The 22,486-nt window shown below is 35.1% G+C and overlaps 1 protein-coding gene across 1 annotated transcript in view; it reads left to right on the plus strand.

The window, feature by feature from the left end:
• LOC128986646 (roundabout homolog 2-like) overlaps positions 1-22,486 on the plus strand; it is a 291,390-nt gene that overhangs the window by 201,652 nt on the left and 67,252 nt on the right. Inside the window, exon 3 of the mRNA XM_054407117.1 lies at positions 8,302-8,601. Coding sequence (XP_054263092.1) covers positions 8,302-8,601 — 300 coding nt within the window. The remainder of the gene's footprint in view (positions 1-8,301; positions 8,602-22,486) is intronic.

Below are 22,486 nucleotides of genomic sequence, written 5' to 3' on the forward strand. Positions count from 1 at the left end.
TCAGGATCTATTCCAATGTTGCCAACTCAAAGCCATAATAGTATAAAATTCCCTTTGGGTTTCCTTCAAATAAAATTGTCTCTTGAATTATTTAAAGATATGCAACGACGAACCGAAAGCAATAACTAAAAGGTGGTAAATATTAAAAAATAAAAATAAAATGCAAAACAGATATTTAATTTTTTTTTAATTACGTAATAATTATTTTTTTAAACATTATTGTTTTTATTATTATGCCCCGTTTATAGTTATTTCCTTATAAGTATACATTTGGCTGTCACAATTTTTTTACATTTTGCTTTGTGATCCATCTACAGGTACGTTAGATGGAATTAAGTTAAAGCCGTGTTTTTATACTAGTACACTTCTATTTTCAGTAGTGTGCTGAGATGCTGCGGAAAATGTAATTTATATTTTATCTGTAAAAATACCCGTTGATTTAACGGCCCCTCACCACGAACACCACCGTTTGGCAACCACAGTGTTCCGGATACCACAAACATGACCACCATAAATATCGAGCAATAACTTCACAGTTTCCTGGTCCAATTCGAAACTGATGCGACATCGCGAATCGTCGTGCTTGTCGAATGTTTTGTAAGTTAGACTTAAATAAGTATTTAGTTTGTACCAAGAAATATTTCGAAGAACACAAAATCCACCTCAACTGCTAAAATTAAAAATCGTAAGATGTGTTGCTAACCTAGTGGTCAAGGTCTGGGATTTGGGTACAGGGAATAGGTTCGATTCGTGTCTTATTCCCACAGCTCAGACCAATATTCTTTAGATGCATTTGTGTTACTTTTATTCACAATGCCACTGATATGTACACAAAAATACCTCCTTGAATATATATCTCACCATAGAATGCATTATGTGCAATATATTTGTCATGGCAAATGGCATTATTTTGTGCTGAAAAAGCTCAACTTAAAATTGAAATTTTTTATCGAAAATTTTAACATTTTTACCTGGCAAAAAATTTTATTCGACAGAATTTTTTACCTATCATTATTTACCAGCCGTACTGAAACTTTAAAGAATACAAAAGTACCAATAAAGAGACTAAAAAGTGTTATCCGTGCGATAACAATACAGTATTCGTAATTAAGAGAAAACATTCAATACATTTTCATTGAATAATATTCCTAACCATGAAAAGTATAACGCACAAACTACAACAGTAGTCAAACAGTGTTGCAATAAACAGTTAGACAATTTTTCAATAAATTAACTATTCGCTAACTTTTAGTGACTCAGCTTACTATAAGTCAAGGTCAAGAACAATTACTGCCCACCTCACTTGGTAGTCAGGGTAGTTAGACACAGCCTAATGCAGCCTGTTACTGTTTCGTTAGATCCATTGTTGTTGTGTAATAGACTGTTAAATGGATTTGTCCGTAAATCTCCCATAATCCTCTTCGTCCGCCTACTGTTGAATCCCTTACGACTTTTACAGCTGGTGGGGAATTTGATGTACAGAACTAACTAACCAGCATAATGTTTTATGTATATTCTTTGTATATGTATACGATTTTTAAGTCATAAATAATTCATAAAATAACAACAGTTGTGAAGTTTAATATTTTTCATCTTTATAGACCTATTGTTTGATGTTTTTTATTAACCGCTTTTATTTTTGTCTTCCATCATATCCCACAATACTTTTCCATTTCAAATAGTCATCGGCTCTGACGTAGACATTTGCACGAATACCGGTATTAGTTAATTTTCTATGAAAGAATTCACCGAAGAAACAAATTCAGTAAAAGAGGCAAAAACAACTAGACAGAAAGTTAGTTATATCATACTGGTCATGATGAAGAAGTTTACAGATTGCCCAAAATACCACCTGATGTAAACGAACACCACCTCCTGGCACACATCATTTGGGCGGGAAAGTTTATTTGATTGGGATCGAAAATGGCGGGAAGGCTGTCTAATTCATAAATCCTGAGAATTGGGTGAATATATAATTATTTATGCATCAGCTTCTAACTTTAATATAATAAAATAATAATCCTAATATCCCGATACTGGGTGTTCTTAACGCAACCCAAATGACCGAGAACTTTTGCAACATATAAGCTGGTTTTTTCGTTAAATGTGTCTTTTGGTACTTGTAATTTGCATTCTAAAACACCCCATAAAAAAAACAACCCGTATAATGCCATCGACTTCGCAAAATAGATATTCCATTATGGACCAGGTGAAGTACTCCATTTAGACCACTGTATTAGGATTTAATTCGGTGATAGTTTAAGTGGCACAAAATACGCTACAAATATCATTAAGTATCTTAAATTTAGTTTAACATAATTTAACAGTAGGTGTGTACGTCAGAAATTAATATGTTATAGCGTACTTTTTCAGTGATCCGATCCAACAACTTTTTTAATATCGACGAAACTGGTTAAAACTTGTTGTGCCCACCCATGCATTGCTAGTGAGTGACTAAAAAAATACTGGTCCAAAACTTCACTGTCAGATCACTACACAAATCAAAATTTGTATGACGGGAAGTTAAGGTAATTTATCTATGGTAAAATATAATTGTAGCTTAACCACAAAGATACCTAATATTTCGAAGCTTACAAAACACAGCTTTGGGAATCGCGTTGTTCTTAAACACTTGAAATTTTAACATTGAAACTTTCAGAAAGTTATCTGGGTTTAATAAATTTTAAACCCGCGCCTGTAGGTTTTACCAAGGTGTCACACTAGATAGCATCGGTTAGTGGGCGAACAGCTTAATTTTCCAGCTCGTTTTACATTTGATTAGCCACTTCCCAAACTTTGGTGTTAACATAGTTTGCATCTAATTCCTCGCCGTTGCCAAATTTGCATTACATCCTACAGGCTTTTTATTGCATATAAAATAATCTATCTAAATTAGATTAGTAGAATAGTAGTCAGACGTTCAAAGTGTGTGCTTCACTGTGTACTTTACTTCGTGGTTCTCTTTTTCCATTCTAAGTTTTGTATCCTAAATTCCAAAACCCAATTACAAATATTATTAATCAAAAACTTTGCAGCAAATCCCCCCTTCTGCAAAAGTTTCATCCCGTTCAAGTTCAATTACTCAAGATTTATATATTCAGCTGCGCATTTCTACAACATTAATCTTTCGCCGACGAGTAATATTACTACAACGGTGATAAATCTTCACAAGTGTTTTCAATCTAGTGGCCTTTATAGTCTACTCATCAGTAGTGATATTTTATGGCAGGAGTTATATATTACATTCGGACTGACCGTTATATAGTCGTTGTCGTTAGGGAACTAGTAATAAAGTTATAAAACAGTAAGAAAAAGAGTGATGAGGGTACTAAAATGGTGATTCAATCAAAGAATCTATGATTTTAAATCTTTCTGTGGGTTTTTATCCACATTTGCATGTGATTACAGGAAATATAACAATGCTATCGTTATCAAAGGTGGAATAATGTTTTGCCATTATAGATTTTGGTAGGTAATTACTAAATATTTCAAAAATCCCTTAGCCTTGGAAACAGACCCTCAAATTGATAATTACGTTCGTGAATAACCCTGTGAATAGATTATTCCATATATTAGTGTTTTACTGAAATATGTAGGTGTATTCGTCCTGTTTAGGGGAACTTTGCGTAGTATTCAGTTCTCCCCTGTCAACTTTATGAACAATAAAAAAGTTTTAGTTTTAGTTTGTATGTACTAAAATACTGCATGCCTGCATTCATTACGAGAGTCAACTTGCAAATTTATACAACAGCGAGTTGCACGTGGGTTGTCCAACATATAATTACATCTCAACGACTGTGAAGATTGTCTTATTGCCGTGAAATTCACCATTCAGCACCATATGTTTATGGTTGTTGGCTGGATACATTTACAATAACTTAATAACATCGTTGTTGCCAACCATTTCGTATACCCTTAGATGAAACCTGTAAAGTCATGTGGATGTTGGGTAAAATAAAAATAAAATAATCATCTAGTGAGAAATAACCCCCAAATGGAGGACCATTTTTATACTAAAACATTTTATTTGTGTTAAGAACACATAGCATGAAATATAGATATAGAAATAGAAGCCTTTGTGAATTTCAATCGTGGAGGGTGTTATACAAACTTGTCTCCCGGAACATTCGGTAGCAAACAGTTATTTATCTGAGGACACCGACTAATTCGTGTTATTCGTAGGCAGGCATCTAGATTGTAAAGATGTCCAATCAAAACCTATCATCCATTTCTAGAGTTATGAATACCGTTTCAAATCTCAGTATAGTTTTTCCACCTTCTTTTTTTCCACACATTACTTTAGACTGGTCATATTAAATGGTTGCGGCTCACATAGATAAAATCCATTGGTGAATGGTGGGATTCGAACAGGCGATCTCGGGCTCCGAAGACCCTTGCTCTACCACTAGACCAACTCCTTTCTGCAGAATCTCAGTTCTTAGAATCTCAGTTCTGCACGCGTGTAAATGTAGCATTTGACCATTTTAGACCTTATCCATTTAAAATGCGTAAAAACAACACGTATTTTACTAAAAAGTTATTACTTCCAGCGATCACAATAGTTTATCATTTGTTGCCCAAGGTCCCACAACTAAAACTCGTCTTATCCTGTCAATCCTTCAGCGTAGAGTTACATCGCTGAGAAGTGAAGCTACTTCTGCGGTTACAGCCAAGTGTAGAATTGCAACCGCTACAAAAACTAGAGCAAAACAACTGCCAAGGATGATATGTTTGTTTATAGAAGTTCTATGGTGTCAGTAACATAGGCTTTGCTGGATCACCTAGTCACGCATAGTGCAATTGATTATGTTTTGTATAATGAGAGCACTTTGACGTTTGTGAATGAGTGGTTAGGCACTTTACAAGAGTAAAAGATCCTCTCCCAAAAAATGCCGAGCATCTTGGTAACATTCATTCTGTTGTTTTAATTTGCTGACAAGTTAGTAAAATGTTGGGGAAAATAACATAGGGTACATGTTAATATCCTCATACTACCTTTCAAATCGAGAACTGAAGGAATCCCATGAATTAGAATACGTAAACCTCGATCTATTTGTATGGTCAAAAAGATACTTTCTCCAAAATCATGTTCAATGAAAATTTTATTATTAGACATTTGTTACTATATAGTCAATGATAGCATAATTAAACATAGTACGAATTTAAAATGCTAGAAATGCCACTATAGAAAAATCATATATCTTGATGAAATAGTAGTAATTTACCCCAATTCTTAAAGACATTTTGTGTTAAAATATGGGAAAAATCTATATACTTATACCCACATACAAAATTTATTAGTTTCCGTCATCATGTCAACGATACTTATGTAAACATTTCCTAACGGTTACACCACTGGAATTTTATTTCGCCTGGTATTTTCAGTAAAAGTTTACAATCAAAAGAATCTGCCACAAAAAAATACTAAATGTAATTCTTACAAAATTTAAAACTTATCATTTAGCATAACTAACGACGACGCATAACAATCATTCTCACTGCACATACACATGAAAGGTAAATAAATGAAAACACACGTCAAGCACAATCCCATGCAAACCACGCCCTACAACACTGTCTACATCCAAGTCTATAACGGTGTCACACATTCATCTGTCCAGTATATCAATGCACACATGCATATGAATATTTATTGCACTATAACGAGTGTTCACAGTCTAGCCGCTCCTCGCAGTAAAGTGTTTGTACTCATTAACACGTTTTACACGCTTAACACCTTCGTGTGAAGCCGCGGCGTTGAGATGTGTGGGCACGTGCGTGAAACCGGCGCTATTGTTGTGGAATGTGAATAAAGCTGTGTTTTGCGAGGCTTGTGGATTTCTAGAAAGTCCTAGAACTGTGGAGGGTTTGGAAGGGAAATAATTTTGAATTTCAGCTTTGGTGAGGGATTAAATCTTTGGTCGTCCATAAAAGTTTTGTGAAGTGGGTAAAAGTATTTTGACACCATACAAATTAATTTTAAACTATATTTGATTGTTTTACTAACAACACTGAATTGTGGTCAAAATATTGAAGTGTAAAAATGACCAAAATGGCATTCTCCACCAAATCAGGTTGATTAACCTTGGTGGTTATTGTTTCGTGTACGGTACTGTAATAATTCTGAATTGTACAGTTGTATGTACTATTGAAACAATAAAGATTTTTCAAATATTTTCTAAAATAATATGCTTACCTCCATCTGAAGTACAAACTTTCGTTAACAAATGGCCATTACAATATGGAACTAGGGTAAATATTTGAATCACAAAAAATTTTACGGGCTATAGAATGGATTAATTTAAGAAATTGGATATTAACACTGTCAAAAATCCCTTTAAATAATAAAAAAAACTTTTTTCTACCTTCATACTGAATATCCATACTAATGTAGGCCTACTATAAATTGTAAATTGTGCTTTGTCACCGAGACCATGTTAATAATTTTACTTCAAAACGTACATTACAGTAGAAATCGAGTCAGAGTTATATAACGAATTGGCAGCTCTATGCGCCTCTTCCATAATCGACAATATTACAAATAGAGTAAACGCTAATTAACTCAACAGCAACTTCAGCTATTTAATTAAAGAAATGTTTGAGATTGAGGATATTTATAGCATTATTAGTAAAATAACCATATTGATATTTCAGTAACATACAGTACTGTATATTAAACGAGGACACCCCTACTTACACTCTGTTTCATATTTATTTTTCATTAAAATTATTATTTCTACTTGATATGACCTACACGGTGAGATATAAGTACTGTTAGCTAACTAAATGACGCGTCAACAATAGAAAATCTGGTTTCAACAATGTACAACAAATATGTGGAAACTAACTTCCGACGAGTTAAAATTACGCACAATTACCTGGTTTATAGATATTTCGAAGACGTCGCTGCTGAGTGACTAGTTCCACCAAACATAAATGTTTCAATCCCTAAGAATAAGTGACTAGTTAGGATGGATGGTTTAATCCTTCAACATTTCATCTGTACTTTGTATTAATTTTAATTCAGGAATAGTATCAAAAGATATTCCAAATTTAATCGTCATTTTCATATTTCACAATGGTCACCATCAAAGTTATAGGACTGCATACCAAGTGAAAATAAATGACCACATTGTGTAAAAACTAAATTGATCGACATTTCAGTCGTCCTTAACGTTCATCAATTTGTTTTCCCTATTACCAAAAACGGACATTTTACTAAAATTTTGGAAGTTGTAGACACTTCTAAAAATCGCCGACTCACCATACTGCACGATAAACCAGTTTTAATCTACGGAGGAAGGTCCGAGAGAGAATTGAAAGGCGCTTCCGTGGCGGCTAATATCTTAATGGCGGGGCGGGTCTGACTTTATGGCGTCTTTATGGCGTTGGTGGCCGAGCGCCCGCGGTACCGTAGTGTAGTAATCCTCATATCAGCCTGGTAAACCATATGATTAAATAATATCTAGCTCTGCCTCTAGCACCGAGATAAGACCAGAAGTAGACACCGGTCGTAACTGTAACTGCGAAACCTATCTTTAGCTAACTAATTCCAGTATATTTTTGGATCTGGATTAGTTATAACGGTGAACGATGAGAGATAGTATTTTGATTTTTGGTTGTCAAGACTTTTACTGTTTATTGCCGTAATTTTTGTCGCAAGTAGACATTTCAACGTCATTATTGTTCGCGGAACTTACCTTTTTTGACCTTGTGGAAAACATTCTTTGTGCCATCAGGAGTAACTGATGTTTACATAGAACTGCGTATAATCTGTTTGATAGGTAAATAAGGCAAAAACCAAGTCCAGAATAGTTACTTTAAAATTTAGTTTCTGAGATGTCAGTCGCATGAAGATGGTTTCGTGACCTAAAACATTAAACTAGCAAATCTTAGAACTGATATATAGTGGATGTAGTGCGACCTGATAATTCCCAAGTTCATTCTTTTCCACAAAGTATATGGGTTTTCTAATCTTACTTAAACTGAAAATATTGCTGGTTATAGCAATCATAGAAACTAATAGTTATTGATTTTCTAAAACCTCTTCCGTATTTGACTACTTCAGTAGTTAAAATGAGTAAAGGCCGTGCTAGCGAAGTTTTTTTCAATCTCTTACTTCAATGTGAGACAGGATCAAACTCGGTACATCCACAAACATTTCAAGAATGTCATATACATTTCCCTGAATGTCTGTTGACATTCCTTTTCACACGGAATACACACACACAAACCACTGAATAACCCAATCTGTTTTCACCATAACATCCCAACCACCACTGACGCCATCTCTTGTTACAGGGCAGTTTCGGTCGCCCCGCATCACCGAGCACCCCTCAGACATCATAGTGCCCAAGAACGACCCTGTGACGCTCAACTGCAAGGCGGAGGGCAAGCCGGAGCCTTCCATCGAATGGTGGAAGGACGGTCAGCTGTTGGACACGGACACCAAGAGCCACAGGGTCATCCTGCCCGCGGGCTCGCTGTTCTTCCTGAGGGTCGTCCACGGCAAGAAGGAACAGGATGGCGGAGTGTACTGGTGCGTCGCGAGGAACGTCGCAGGCTCTGCTACCAGTAGAAACGCCACGCTACTTGTAGCAGGTTAGTTCTTTTTAGTCTCTTTACCACCGTGTACGTATTTTTAGCTAATAATTTGGTACGTTTATTAGTATGTTTTACGTATAACGTAGTTCGCCATACTTATTTTTGATAAATATAGGTTGAGTGTATAATGGAGTGAGATGACTCGTTCAGTGTTGTAACAGACTGTAGGCAGTTCTTTGGTGAGGACTGTTTAAAAGCTCAACGATCAAAGACAACTTGGTTCAGTTTGGAACCATTTAAAAGCAAATGACTTCTCGCAGGATCGAACTGGTGACCTTCTATTTACTAAGCAAGCATTTTCGGTTGAGGGTTCGTCGTTAAACCTTTTACTAGGTAAGATATCTCTCTAATCATTATGTTGGTCGAAATTTCAGCTAATGCATAACACCCTAAGGAGCTATTACTCATTTAATCGTCAATGAGCTATAAACATTTCAATTAAGTGAATAGCAGAGCTTGTTTCAGCACCAGTGTAACCACATAAACTATTTACATTATTTTAAGTACATACCCAATCATTGCCACCATTGAAGTATACATATTAAATATCTGGGAGATGTTTGTAAACAGGGAGAAATCTGTCAATATTACTTACTTTAGAACTAGGAATGTACTATAATGAGTCAATTAATCTAAGCTAAACCCGCAGTATTTCTAACCTTAAATTACACAATTATTTGTCTTCTAGTACACATTATTGGAAATTTTCTAGTACACTTTTTTTGGCTTTTGAAAACTTATTTCAACCCGTGTTTTGCAAAAGCAATATGGGAGTGCCCCAAAGTATGAAAAGTGCATATTCAATTCAGTCCTAAAATAAAATAAAAGGACGGACTCTCTTTTCCTCTAGGCAAAAAGAGCTTAACCCATTGAACAATTGCTAGCAAACGTTTGCTCGAAAGCTCCTTAGAGAGGATCCACATAAGAGCCGGTGGACGCCTAAAGCGATTACCCGGTAAGTAGGCTACATGCGGTGAACAGCTTTTCCGGCTCATTTGTGTCTCAGTTAGGTAACCGGAGACGTGCTAAACATTTAGCATATCTTTACATTATATTTTCCACAATTTAAGTCTCTGGATGGCTTTTATTCTAAATGAAGGGTTAAAAACAAACCTGGAGTACTCTAAGGTGATCCTTGTTTTATTGTTAATAACAATTATCTTATTAATTGTTATTGTTGTGAACAATGGATTGCAAGATTTGATTTCGTTTTCGCAATCGATTCTGATTTAAAAAGTGAAACTATCTATGTAGTTAAACAATGAGCAATTCCCTGGACCTTAAACGTAAGATTTGAAAAATGTAACATTTTCATTCCTTTCTAGTAGGCATGTGTACAATGTAATTAAAAGTAAATACACAACTTTTTCGTACAAAATTACTTTATATTCCGATTATATGCTTTGTAATCTTCGTGTTATATTCTAGCGATTGAACATGTTGTCCTTTTGCATTTCTACGTTTACTTCTTTTTCAAGCTTTGTCAAGTGTCAATAATTATTTATATTGAGAGGATTTAGAATTTTACTTTCTATTTAAATGTAAAGCATCCTGCATTCCTCGTGCAAGTTGGCCACGGTCAACCTTTTTGTAGACTTTCAAAACTGAGCACGATATCTTCCCTATGCATGTTTTGATGGTAATACAGCGTAACAAAACTTTCTTTACAATATAATTTTCAAAATTCTTTGTAACAACCATTCTACCCTTAATGAGCGTAAGAATTATACACCTTAGAATTTCTCATGGAAAACTATTTTCTCGATATCTCCCAGAGGAATCCTCAGATCCGGAGATCAAAAACCCGCCTGCACATCAGTCAGTCAGCTGTGATGGAAGGATGGGCGGCAGATATAAAAATAACGACGGCTTCAACATTCCCGCTGGACAGGTGAGCCGCCACTGGAAACCGCGCCAAAACCACCGCCTCAATAAACAGCTGACTGGCGACTGGCGGGAAACATGACATAACGCGGCAATGTAGATTACTGCCTCGAGAGGATAATTAGATGTGCGGCTGAATTAATTAAATGTTTACCGTGTCTGCATACAAAGACATCCAGACGGAATAAGTCAAGTGTCTAAAGGCTAGCCAAAAGACGAAGGCGAAGACAATGGCCCGGCATATCGGGGTTAGGCGCTACTTTATGGTGCTAATGACACCAACTAGTTGATTGTTTCTGGAGGGAGTGGGATGAGTGATAGGCGATGTATCAGCTGCGTTATACGGTGCAACGGTAAGAAGGTCAAATCCGGTTAAGATTCTCTTCAATTTTAAGATTTAACGATTTTATCTTTGTTGGTGAAGATGAACACAAACAAAATGTAGTGATAATTTTGGATTTTTCTGGACGTTTTTACCCGGTAGGGACATCATAAGGACAACACCTAACGCCAAGTTTTTTTTTTTTTCTAAAAAACGAAGTAATGGGAAGAGCAGCATATAATTATGTGATACATTAAAACATGCGGTTCCTTCTAATGTATTAAGGTTTTGGGTTTTTTTCTGTAATTTAGAAAACTTACATCAAAACAGTAAACGTAAAATTGAAAAATGTACAACTGAGTTTTTTACATCTGCCATTAAGGAACGTCTGAAAATATAGTGTGTTAATGCATACTTTATATCGAAAGATTTACTAATTCTGTTTAAATACTTTAATACTTTTAATCCTTTTCAATGCAATGGCGACCATACAAAGTAGGTATTTTTAACCAAGTATGAATGGAGATGAGTGTAGGATGAGTGGCGCGATCTTGTAGTCTTGTTAGTGACTAAGGCTGACTTATTCCTTAGACACAGCTGTTGATGGCCCATATAGCTAATGGCAACTAAGGGACCTACAGTTTTTATAGTGGAATCCAAACCACATTTTTGCCTTGGTAACATACGAATTGGTCTAATTTTCATGATAGTACTACGGATAGTCGTAGTACTCACTCGTGCGGACGTTAATCCACAACACGGAATATCGCATCCACAGTGCATGCCTATAAATATCCACAGTTCGTAACATCCTAGTAGCTGGATTACAGGACTACGCCACCCGTTCCAGATCAGAATTAATGAAGATCAAAATGAATTTGGCAACAAAAAGTCAATGATATGACTTATAACACACTTAAACATCATCAAATACTTTTAATGCATAAAAACCTAACTTATCGCGACAGCTGATTTACAAAACAGCTGCTCTATAATCAGCTCAAACTACAGACGGTTCTATAACTTATGAATGCCGGAGTTTGGAGGTTAAAAAACCTACAGGTACAAATCAAAACTGGATCGGTGAAAAACGCGGGCGTTAGGCGCAGCTATCAGTTACCGTTTGGCGGGACCATCAATCGTACCCTCACCACCACACATACACACGCGCGCACGCACACCCTCGCTACCAGAACAGTAGTAGACAGATGACCCACCTCTGGTATAATCAGCCGGGTCGCTGATTGTGGCCGGAATCTTAATGGAGACTTCACCTTCCCACTGGATAATTACTTGCGCTTTGAGAGGTGAAAAATAGCCGCGAACTGGAACACTAACTACAGCCTTGAAGGCGCGGAGGCGTTATGTAAAGCTTTGGCTGACTCATTCGTTATAGAGTGTTGTGTTTATGTTTCAGAGTTTGAAATAGTTTCATGATTTTAGGAAGTGAAGCACGATAGTAACTAGGTGTGCAATGCAGTTGTATGCTTGCAATATTGAGCGGAGCAAGTATATTAATCATTTTTTTAAGTCAATGCTACGTCTGTTATATGTAAATGGAATGTCTACTTGCTGTATCCAAAGTCAATGCTAAATCTAGTTCACGTAATTGAGACATCTCCTGGTTGAATCCTCTTATTCAATGGTACGTTTCACGTTTGGTTCACATAAACAATGGAATGTCTACTTGCAGAACCCAAAGGTGCATGCCATTTATGCCAATATGCTACATTTGTTATACGTAAATGGGAAGTATACTTACAGTATCCAAAGTCAATGCTCCTTTTTGGTTAACGTAAATGAGATGTCTCTTTGCAGTATCCAATGTCAATGGTGCATTTATATCACGTAAACGGGATGTCTAGTCTACTTGCAGTATCCAAAGTCAATGGTACAATTGGTTCACGTTAATGAGATGTCTACTTGCAGTATCTAAATCCATTGGTCTTTCTGTTTTTATAAATTAAATTTCTATTGATGTATCCAATGCAAATGGCACAGGCACATTTGGTTAAAGTAAATGGAATGTCTACTTGCAGTATCCAAAGTCAATGGTACAATTGGTTCACGTAATGAGATGTCTCCTTAACTAATCCTAATTCAATGGTACGTATGATTCACATAAATAATGGAATGTCTACTTGCAGAACCCAAATGTGTTATATGTAAAGGGGATGTCTTCTTATAGTATCCGAAGTCAATGAACCCATCCGGTTCTAATAAATTAAATTTCTACTTGAAGTATCTAATGTCAATGGCACATTTGGTTCACGTAAATGAAATGTCTACTTGCAGTATCTAAAGTCAATGGTTCATCTGTTTCTCATGAATTACATGTCTACTTGCAGTACCTATCCAAAGTTAATGATACATTTGGTTCACGTAAATCGGAAGTCTACTTGTAGTATCAAAGCCAATGTCTATGTTTCTTGTAAATGGGATATCTATACTTCCAGTATCTAAAGTCAATAATGCATCTGGTTCACGTTAATGTAATGTCTAATTGCTGTATCCAAAGTTAACGATGTATTTGGTTCACGTTCACATAATTTGGAATCCCTATGTGCAGTATTCAAAGTAAATTGTACGTCTGGTTCACGTAAATGAAAAAATATCTACTTGTAACATCAAAAGCCAATGGTGCATAATCCTTATTGGTTATACATTTTGTAGCAAATAATGCTCAACGGTTATCAATCCGATTGTTCCTTCCCTTTTGTTCTCTATTTTGCAATGTGCTAGTTTAGATGATTTATTTGTAAACACATGTTACAACTTTTGTTTACCTTTTTATTGTTATCTTGCAAATACTGTCATGGCAACCAATTAATCCATAAGGCCCATGTTAAATTTCTAAAAGTTTAAATTCATATAGGGAAAAGCCCTGTTGTCCGATTTGTACCATTTCAGATTTATACCTTCCCGTGGTTGGTTACTATGACTGTGTTAAATTTCATGCAGATTGCTTCAGCCGTTCAGGAGGAGTATTTGTAAAACAAAAGAAGGAGTGTAGTATAAGAGCTTCGCTCCGCTCAAAAATACCTATATTTATTATATGATTTTCGATATTTTTCCTGTATTGAAACTATAGTAAAATTTACAATGATCTGACAACCTTTAGGGTAGCATTTTAAATGCGTTTGGGGGTTTTAAATCTTCTTGTGAAGTGTGGAAAACAAAATATAGGATAAACGGGGCATCGACATTGAATACGACAAACAAGCAATATTAAATATTAAAAATTTAATTTTTATATAATAATATCTGCTGTACAAATATTTTTACAAATACATAAGAGACTAAAAATATGAGAACTACTCAATATTGTTATAACGAATAGAGTTAACTAATATATAAACTGTATCTAAATTTGGCTTAACAATTCATTTTGTAACGTCAGCGTTTGAAAAGAGTTTATAATCATTTTCATCAATACTGATGACAGTATAATAGGCCTAATTTAAAATTAGTTTTGTTATCTTGTAGGTTCAATAACGAAATAGATTTTCCAAACTTTGGACACCAAGTTTCATATGGTACACGTTTGATACAGATATTTAAGGTTTTCGATTGATACGCAAATTTATTTAAATCGACTTCCAAAGTACATCATTTTATAGTACAAAATCATGGATTTGTTACTATGTCTTTATTAGGTATACAGTTCCCCTTGTCTTTAGCGACCTATTTTTTACTTAACAGGTCGATTATACAGCTTGACTCTGGGGATGTCTACATTATCACTCAGTAATTTTTAATTTGTGATAGGTGAAACTTGAACCTGATGCTATAGTCTGTGACCTGAAGTTCCAGTACAGAAGTCGTGTACCAACGACCAACCTTGCCCACAAAGAACCATACAAGTGTACAATTTTCAAACGACCACGAGTCTTAAACGGATTTCAAAAATATTTAAAATACACATTCCCAATATCTAGGAACAACCTCAAACTGTCACACCTTGTCACTAAACCGCCCAGACATACGAAGCGACCAGAACCTTGGACTGGACGTGGGACGCTCACAGACTCCCACACTTCAGATAAGCTCAAATAATGTGTAACCTTATCACCGCATAACACCGTCACTCCAGGGATTAGTCAACTTAGATATGGTAATACGCGGCGCGTGGACGTGTTAAACATTTAAATGAGCCACATAAACGGAATTAGTCACCATTCACATCACAGCTTCCTCTTTAAACTGTTCGGTTTCATATCTGCAGGTGGACAGATCCGGCCGTATAAAAAACCGGTGTAAATTTATATTGGTTATAGGTCGGGTATAATTGTGTTTACGATGGGATAAATTATACATTTTGGGCGTCACAAGTTGTATTATTGTGGTATAAGCTGTAGGTTTTTATAATTGTGGCTGAATGATATCGAAGAAATGGCGAAGACGTTTCAAACATTGACGCAATTTAAACTTCATAAATTACAAAGTGACTTCAACTTCAACTCATAAAATACTTAATGTGACTTCTAAAAATCATTTGACAATAGATCCACCTTAGTGTTAGCCACAAAAGGTGAAAGTATGCACTTTACTTTTTTTACAATGTGGTCAATCTATCAATCTAGGAAAAATGAATAGGCCTAAGTAAATGTAAAAACGCACTCTCAACATACTAGATATACTTGAAACTGTCCATTACAATGTCAAATCTACATAAGAAAATGTTTAATCTATACTTGAATCATACCGACTTTTTTTTGCTCTTGTTTAATTCACACAGGAAAAGTGTCGTGTTCCAGTATAAAGTGCAGAGTGGTCCGGTGCCGCAACCACTTAGCACTCAGCACTTACAGGACAATGGTTCGTTAAGTGCTGTATCTCGTGGTAAGGTCACTACAGCTAATGTGTGCACGCTTGTAACCGCTTGGAGACACCTTTGTATCGCATCTGTGTGTAGCTGGGTCTAGAGTGAAAACAATACGAGACAAGATGAGTGAACAAAGTGTCTTTGAGTGTAGTAGAGTGAAGGTCACAATCTTTACTGGGAAAAGTTTGTCACGTTTCGAAGATTCGAAACTGAACCCAGCTGTAATTTTTCATAGAACTTTTCTTTTAAAAATTTTTCCACAAAAAAATATCTACTAGGAAATGAAATGTAGATTCATTAATATTGCGAATCCCTACATGCAAGAGCACTTACTTTGAATTCACTATAAGACTTTACTTATCAATTTGTATATACCATGATAACAGCACTTAACGAAGAAAAATATTCTTTTACACGAACCACTAAACCACGCATTATTAAGAATAATTTCGTATGTAAAAAATGTTCAGAAAAGTTATATTTATAAGAGGAGATGTAAATAATGTATTAAATTTTAAAGTAAAGTTCAACTCTTTTTAGTACAAAGTAGGTAACAAGAGACATTTAAGTTTTTCTAATCTACTTACTTACAAATATAATTTATCTGTAGACCATTTCAAAGAGATTACAAATAATTTAGTATATTCAAGTGTTTTTGTACGGAGAAAAATTGTAAATTTAAAATCCCCATGTTATTATTATGGAGAATGTTGCAACATGTTCTAGTCTGCTTCTTTATGGATATATTTTGACTAAACTTGCTGAATTTATTATTATATTCTTAGCTATTAATATTTGACAAAAAACCACTTTAGTACCCTCCCTCTAGAAGCAAAACTGGGTACTTAATGTTGATTAATAATATTTAAATACATTTAATTTCAAAATATGCAAATGCAATTTGGCTTAGTCTGCAGATTTGCTGCGGCGGGGGTATATTGTGTACATAGAGTTTGGATTTAACCTATGGAGGCCGGCATATAGAAAGTAAGTTGAAAATATTAATGGTAAACATAGATTGATATTTGCATCGGATTAAATGTAAAAAACAATGCCGCAAACTGTACCTCAAATGGACAACTGAGGAAATTGCCTTTAATATTTTTAACTTACTTCCTATAGGCCGTCGTTCCCCATAGGTGACATCCGATCATGTACACATAAAGGTAGCTTACTATTACCAGTAATGTAATGCCTAATTTGGTTGAGATATCTCTTTTTGTTTTAAAGTTATACAGTCGTCCTAAGACTTAATTGACACCCTGCATTTAAAAACTATGGTATTATAGTGTAATTCAACAACATTCTAAATACACCCCACAGTTTATACTTCATTAAACTAAACCCCAAAGCACGTCAAAGTTGAAAGCAACGCCAATAACCATAAAACAGGAGTGAACTTCTAAAATAATAGGTTCCCCGGGGCGCCACATATCCACGTTGCCCAAAATAAACAGCGTAAAATATTACGCTTGAACGTAATTTACAGCTGGAGCATTACGTATGCTGATCCTTGGGCAGTTTAAATTTGGCTGAGATATCGGCAGTAGATCAGAAACCTACGCGACCTGCCGGCCCACGAGCTTGCGCCGTTGCGCGGGTAACTGACGTCGAAAAAAGTAGTTCCCTGACGCGCATGCGCCGTAACGAATGCCGGGCAAATGCGGACACGGAATATTGGGGACACATCATTAAAGAGGGCATAAGCGGACACTAGAGATTACTGCTACCTGACAAGGGGTTGACAGGTCTCTGCAAATATTTCAAGGGCGGAACATTGCGGACACATGTATCTACGATGGGGAAAAAGGTGCGAGGGAGGGAGGATTTTATACGCGTTATGTATGTGCTTACAATGTTTTAAAAAATTGCTCCAAGGATTTCAAAAACTGGAACTAATAGCCTTCAACAAATGTTGTTATTTATTATGAATATTTTGTAGAGCTTTGATAATCAATTAATTTGATAGTTGATTGTTTTTAAAGCTGATGATAATTATCTTTTCATTAGAGATCACTTTTCAAAAAAAAATTTCGAAATGAAAATGTTTATTAATTAAATAAAGAATAAAGACGAGGCGTCACTAGAGATATTGTTTTTTTTTGTTTTACTTTATTAGTCCGGCCATGCTGCTTCGCGATCTCCTTTGAAAAGACTTAGATTCACACGTTTGTTCCAAATGTTGCCAAAATTGTATTATTTTTTCTTGAGTTATAGTGCTAATGGACGCAATTATAAATATCTTTATATTGCACTTACATTTGAACGAACTGTTTTTGGCCTTTGAGGGGCTTAAAAAAATCTGTTTCGCTTCCGGGTCTAGGTCTTGCAATGATACCTATGTTTAGCGAATTTCCATTTGTGCTATTGGATATACCAACCCTGGTAAACTCGCCCTGTGTATTGTATTGTACGTTTGCAAAATTCCAAACAGAAAAATACCAGTGAACTTTATCAATTTACCTGAAACTAAATTTGTATAACTAACGTAATGATAATATTGTTCAGAAGTACATATGATATGTTTCGTTTTAGTTTTAGATAGGTTTACAAATGTTCACTAATTTCCCTACCATTTTTAATGTTTATATACACCGACCCCCAAAATATTTGAAATTATACATATCACTTAAGTTTAATGCACTCTTTATAAATATACCTATTGCTTGTATTTTCATTACTTATTGAAAGCTGGAATATAAGTTGAACACCATTCTGTTATCCAGTTCTATAGGATATTATTAGTTAGAACAAGTGGATAGAGTGTTGCCCATTATCATTTGTCCATTAATTATTTATTGAAAATTATTGTCATAACACGCATCAAATTACATTGCAAAATTTTGGATAAATATAACGCTTTTTGAAACTGGACAACATTAAAATAATACAAGGCTTAATGTTATAAAAGTTAATGTTATACCATATATTATAGTTAGTTTATAGGCCCATATTTGACATCGGGTTACCTTTGTCAATTGATTGCCAAGCCGATACGCACGTCGTACAGTTTTTACAGGCCCACAGGAATAGTATATTACACTACTAGCCCGGTAAGTGGTGTTTTACCGTGCAAGCACGACAGTTCGCGGGTTTTCGCAGGATTTTCGTGCGAGAACAGTGAAACTTACAGGGCGAGTACGGTAACGTACGATACCTGACACATACTACAAGAAAAATAAGTACATTTTAAACTCATGAAACAATTTGTGTAGGATATAACATAAACTAGGTGTACAATGCAGTTGTCTGCTTGCATTATTGAGCGGAGCTAGCATAGTAATCCAATACTTTTCTAAAGTCAATGGTACATATGTTTCTCGTAAATGAGATTAAATACTTGCAGTATCCAATGTCAATAATATATTTGGTTCGCGTAAATGGAATGCATATTTGCAGTATTCAAAGTCAATTAAATATTAGTCTGGTTCACGTAAATGAATTGTCTACTTTCAGGAACCAAAGACAATGATACATTTGGTACGCATAAATAAAACGCCTATGTGCAGCATCCAAAGTCAATGGTACGCCTGGTTCACTTAAATGGAATGTCTGTTTACAGGTTCTAAAGTAAATGGTACCAGGTTCACGTAAACAAATTGTGTACTTGTACAGTACTGTAGTATCTAGAATTAATAGTACATTTGGTTCACGTAAATTGTCTTCTTCCCCCAGTATCCTAAATCAACGGTACACCTGCTTCACATAAATAAGAAATCTACTTGTAGTATTCAAAGTCAATGGTCCATTTGGTTCACATAAATAAGATGCCTGTTTGCAGTAAAGCAAATGGTAGGCTTACTTCTGGTTTACTTAAATGGAATGTGTATTTGCAGTATTCAATGTCAATGATACATATGATTCGCATAAATAAAATGCCCATTTGCAGTATCCAAAGTCAATGGTAATTTGGTTCACGTAAATGTATTGTCTACTTGCAGTATCCTATAAGTCAATGGTTCATCTGATTCACGTAAATGAAATATCTAATTGCTATAACCAAAGTCAATGGTACGTCTGGTTCACGTCAAAGGAATATCTACTTGCAGTATCCAAACTGAATGGTATCTTTGGTTCACATTGATGGAATTCTTAATTGCAGTATATCTATTCAAAGCCAATACCACACATTATTGAATGGTACGTCTAATTCACATAAATGGAAAGTCTACTTGCAGTATCCAAACTCAATTGTAGGCCTTTATTTGGTTCACGTAAATGGAATGGCTATTTGGATTAAAGTCAATAGTACATCATCAGCCTTATTCCGGCGACACTAATTATTGGTAATTAATTTATTAATTTTAATAACATTGTAAGCACAAACGTAACGCGTATAAAATCCTCCCTCCCTCGCACTTTTTTCCCCATCGTAGATACATGTGTCCGCAATGTTCCGCCCTTGAAATATTTGCAGGGACCTGTCAACCCCTTTTCAGGTAGCAGTAATCTCTAGTGTCCGCTTATGCCCTCTTTAATGATGTGTCCCCAATATTCCGTGTCCGCATTTGCCCGGACACCGCCGTAACTGGTGCACCGGCGCAGTCGTAGTGTCAGCTGTCACTCATATCACCGACTGCTTGAGACAGCCTTAATGTGAAACGGTTGACTACTAATAGGTTTCTAAATCCTATTTTGATGTAATACAATTGTAGTAAGTTTGGTGCTTACATACTATACCGACCACCTCTAATGATTATAACCTAAACTAACCTAAGGGTGGTTAGGTTAGGAAAATGTTATTTAAACTATTTAACATCTTATTTAGAAGTCGATTTATTGTGTGGTCGGTATAATACGTAAGTACGTAAGTTTTATAAAACAAACCAACTGACATTAGCGTCTGACAAATTGTATTCATAAGTCTTTAAAACCTTAAAATGTTCACTTTAAGCTTTGACTTTTGACAGATCAGTCATCCAATCTCCGTGTTTCAGTTATATTTTGGTCAATAGACAGAACTAAACCTTGTATCCCCACGTTAAGGTTGTAACCAAATTTGGAATAAGAATAAATAATTTTAAATAAGTTACGACTGAGCATGCTCATGTTTATAAATGATTTTTTTGTATAAAATAAAAAAATTATACTAATAGATAGGTTTATTTGTAAACTAAATCATTTTTTTAAATTATTAACCAAATATAGAGTAAAATATAAGAGTGGAAATTCAAATTTGACTGTATTTAAATCTATAAGTAGCCCATTTTACGACTTTAAATTTTTTTTTATAAAAAAAAAATAGCTACATCAGGACAATATAGGGGGGGGGGGGTACTGTATGTTAACCTACAATTTAAATTTTATTATTCAAACAATCTTAGCCGAATATACCTGATAAAAGCTTGTTCACACTTACAATCGGAGAAAGACGGGGAAAGTCATAACAGAAGATGGACGGGGTTTTGCCACAGGGTGGTAATGGCCTTGGCTCTCCCCTGCTGTGTCTTGAGTGAGCTGGGCAGTTAGTTATCAGGGGTCACTCTGGTCAATGTGGTAAACAAACAATCCTGTGGAGAAATGTAACAGTGGCACATGGTGCACGAGAGAACCAGATAGAAAAACATAATTTTGCGAATTGGACAAATCAGATAGAATACCTAATATAACTTTATGGTACTACTTTTTCTATAATGATGCCATGGATTGTTCATTAAACAGTATGTAAAATCTTATAGTTAGACTATTGATAATGCTAACAGTTTGTGTAGCAGTTAAAAGGAATATTTTTGATGATTATCTGGTCAGACCACAGTGCAAAGAATGGCCAAAGCTTCTAGTATATTATATAGAAACGATCATAGCAAACTCTATTCTACAAATACTTGTATCATTCGTTTTATCTTCTCGGTAAATATCTAAATTGTTATCTAAGAAATTAGATCTTGCTACACTAAAAGACACTTTCATTTTTATCTTACATCGGATTCAACCCGATGGGCGATTATTCAAATCACTCACTGATCTAAATAGTTAAAATTTTCATACGAAGCTTTTAAAATTAGAAATGAAATATGTACTTTTTGATATAATTTGTTTTACAAAGCGATGTCGTGTGTGAGCAACATAAAGGATGATTATAATAGCAACAAATCCACGCTGTAGGATTTTGCAGCTCTGTTTCAGATTTATCTCCATTGTAACGTTGTTCAATGTGGAAGCTTTACACTTAAATCCATACGTGCTTATACATTATGTATTGCGGGTTTCAATTTGTTAAATGTTATGTTTAAATGTTCGCAGATGTCTAGTTTGTCAGTCTAAAAAATACGTGAATGCTTACTTAATTTTTTTTTCATAACCATATTACATTTATGAAATGGGTGTAACGTATTTAGTTGGAAATTGTATCATAAATGTAAGCAAATAACTGATATTTGTGATGCACGGATATAATTAGCTCTAAAGGTGACATTATTACGCAGAGCTAAGGTTATCAAAGAGAAGGGTTTTCTATCATTGGTCATAATTCACTGTGATAGAATGTGCGAACGCAAAACAACTCGTTTATTAAGTTTGAAGAAAAAGTAAAATAAATTTTTCGAGCCAATTTTTGTATCGTATATAATAACAATTAATTAGCACACTTTTTGTTATGATAATCGTTTTTACCTTAACTTGAAAGGGTTTTTTATAGAATATCTTATATTTACAAAAAGTATGGTCAACTTAAAGAAATTGTATGTTCCCAATAGCTTAATATCACTTTCATCTATACAAATTGAAACACTAAGACTCTAGACACCAAAGGTCAAACGATAATACCCACTAGAAGCCTAATCGTCTAGTCCACTTAAACCCTCAGGACGAAACGTCCCTCCCATTCTGAAGGTTCATAACCTTTTGGACAT

Source organism: Macrosteles quadrilineatus, unplaced genomic scaffold (assembly GCF_028750875.1).
Source record: "Macrosteles quadrilineatus isolate MER2022 unplaced genomic scaffold, UCM_ALF_1.0 Scaffold_2__2_contigs__length_208266976, whole genome shotgun sequence".
In the NCBI taxonomy this organism is placed as follows: domain Eukaryota; kingdom Metazoa; phylum Arthropoda; class Insecta; order Hemiptera; family Cicadellidae; genus Macrosteles; species Macrosteles quadrilineatus.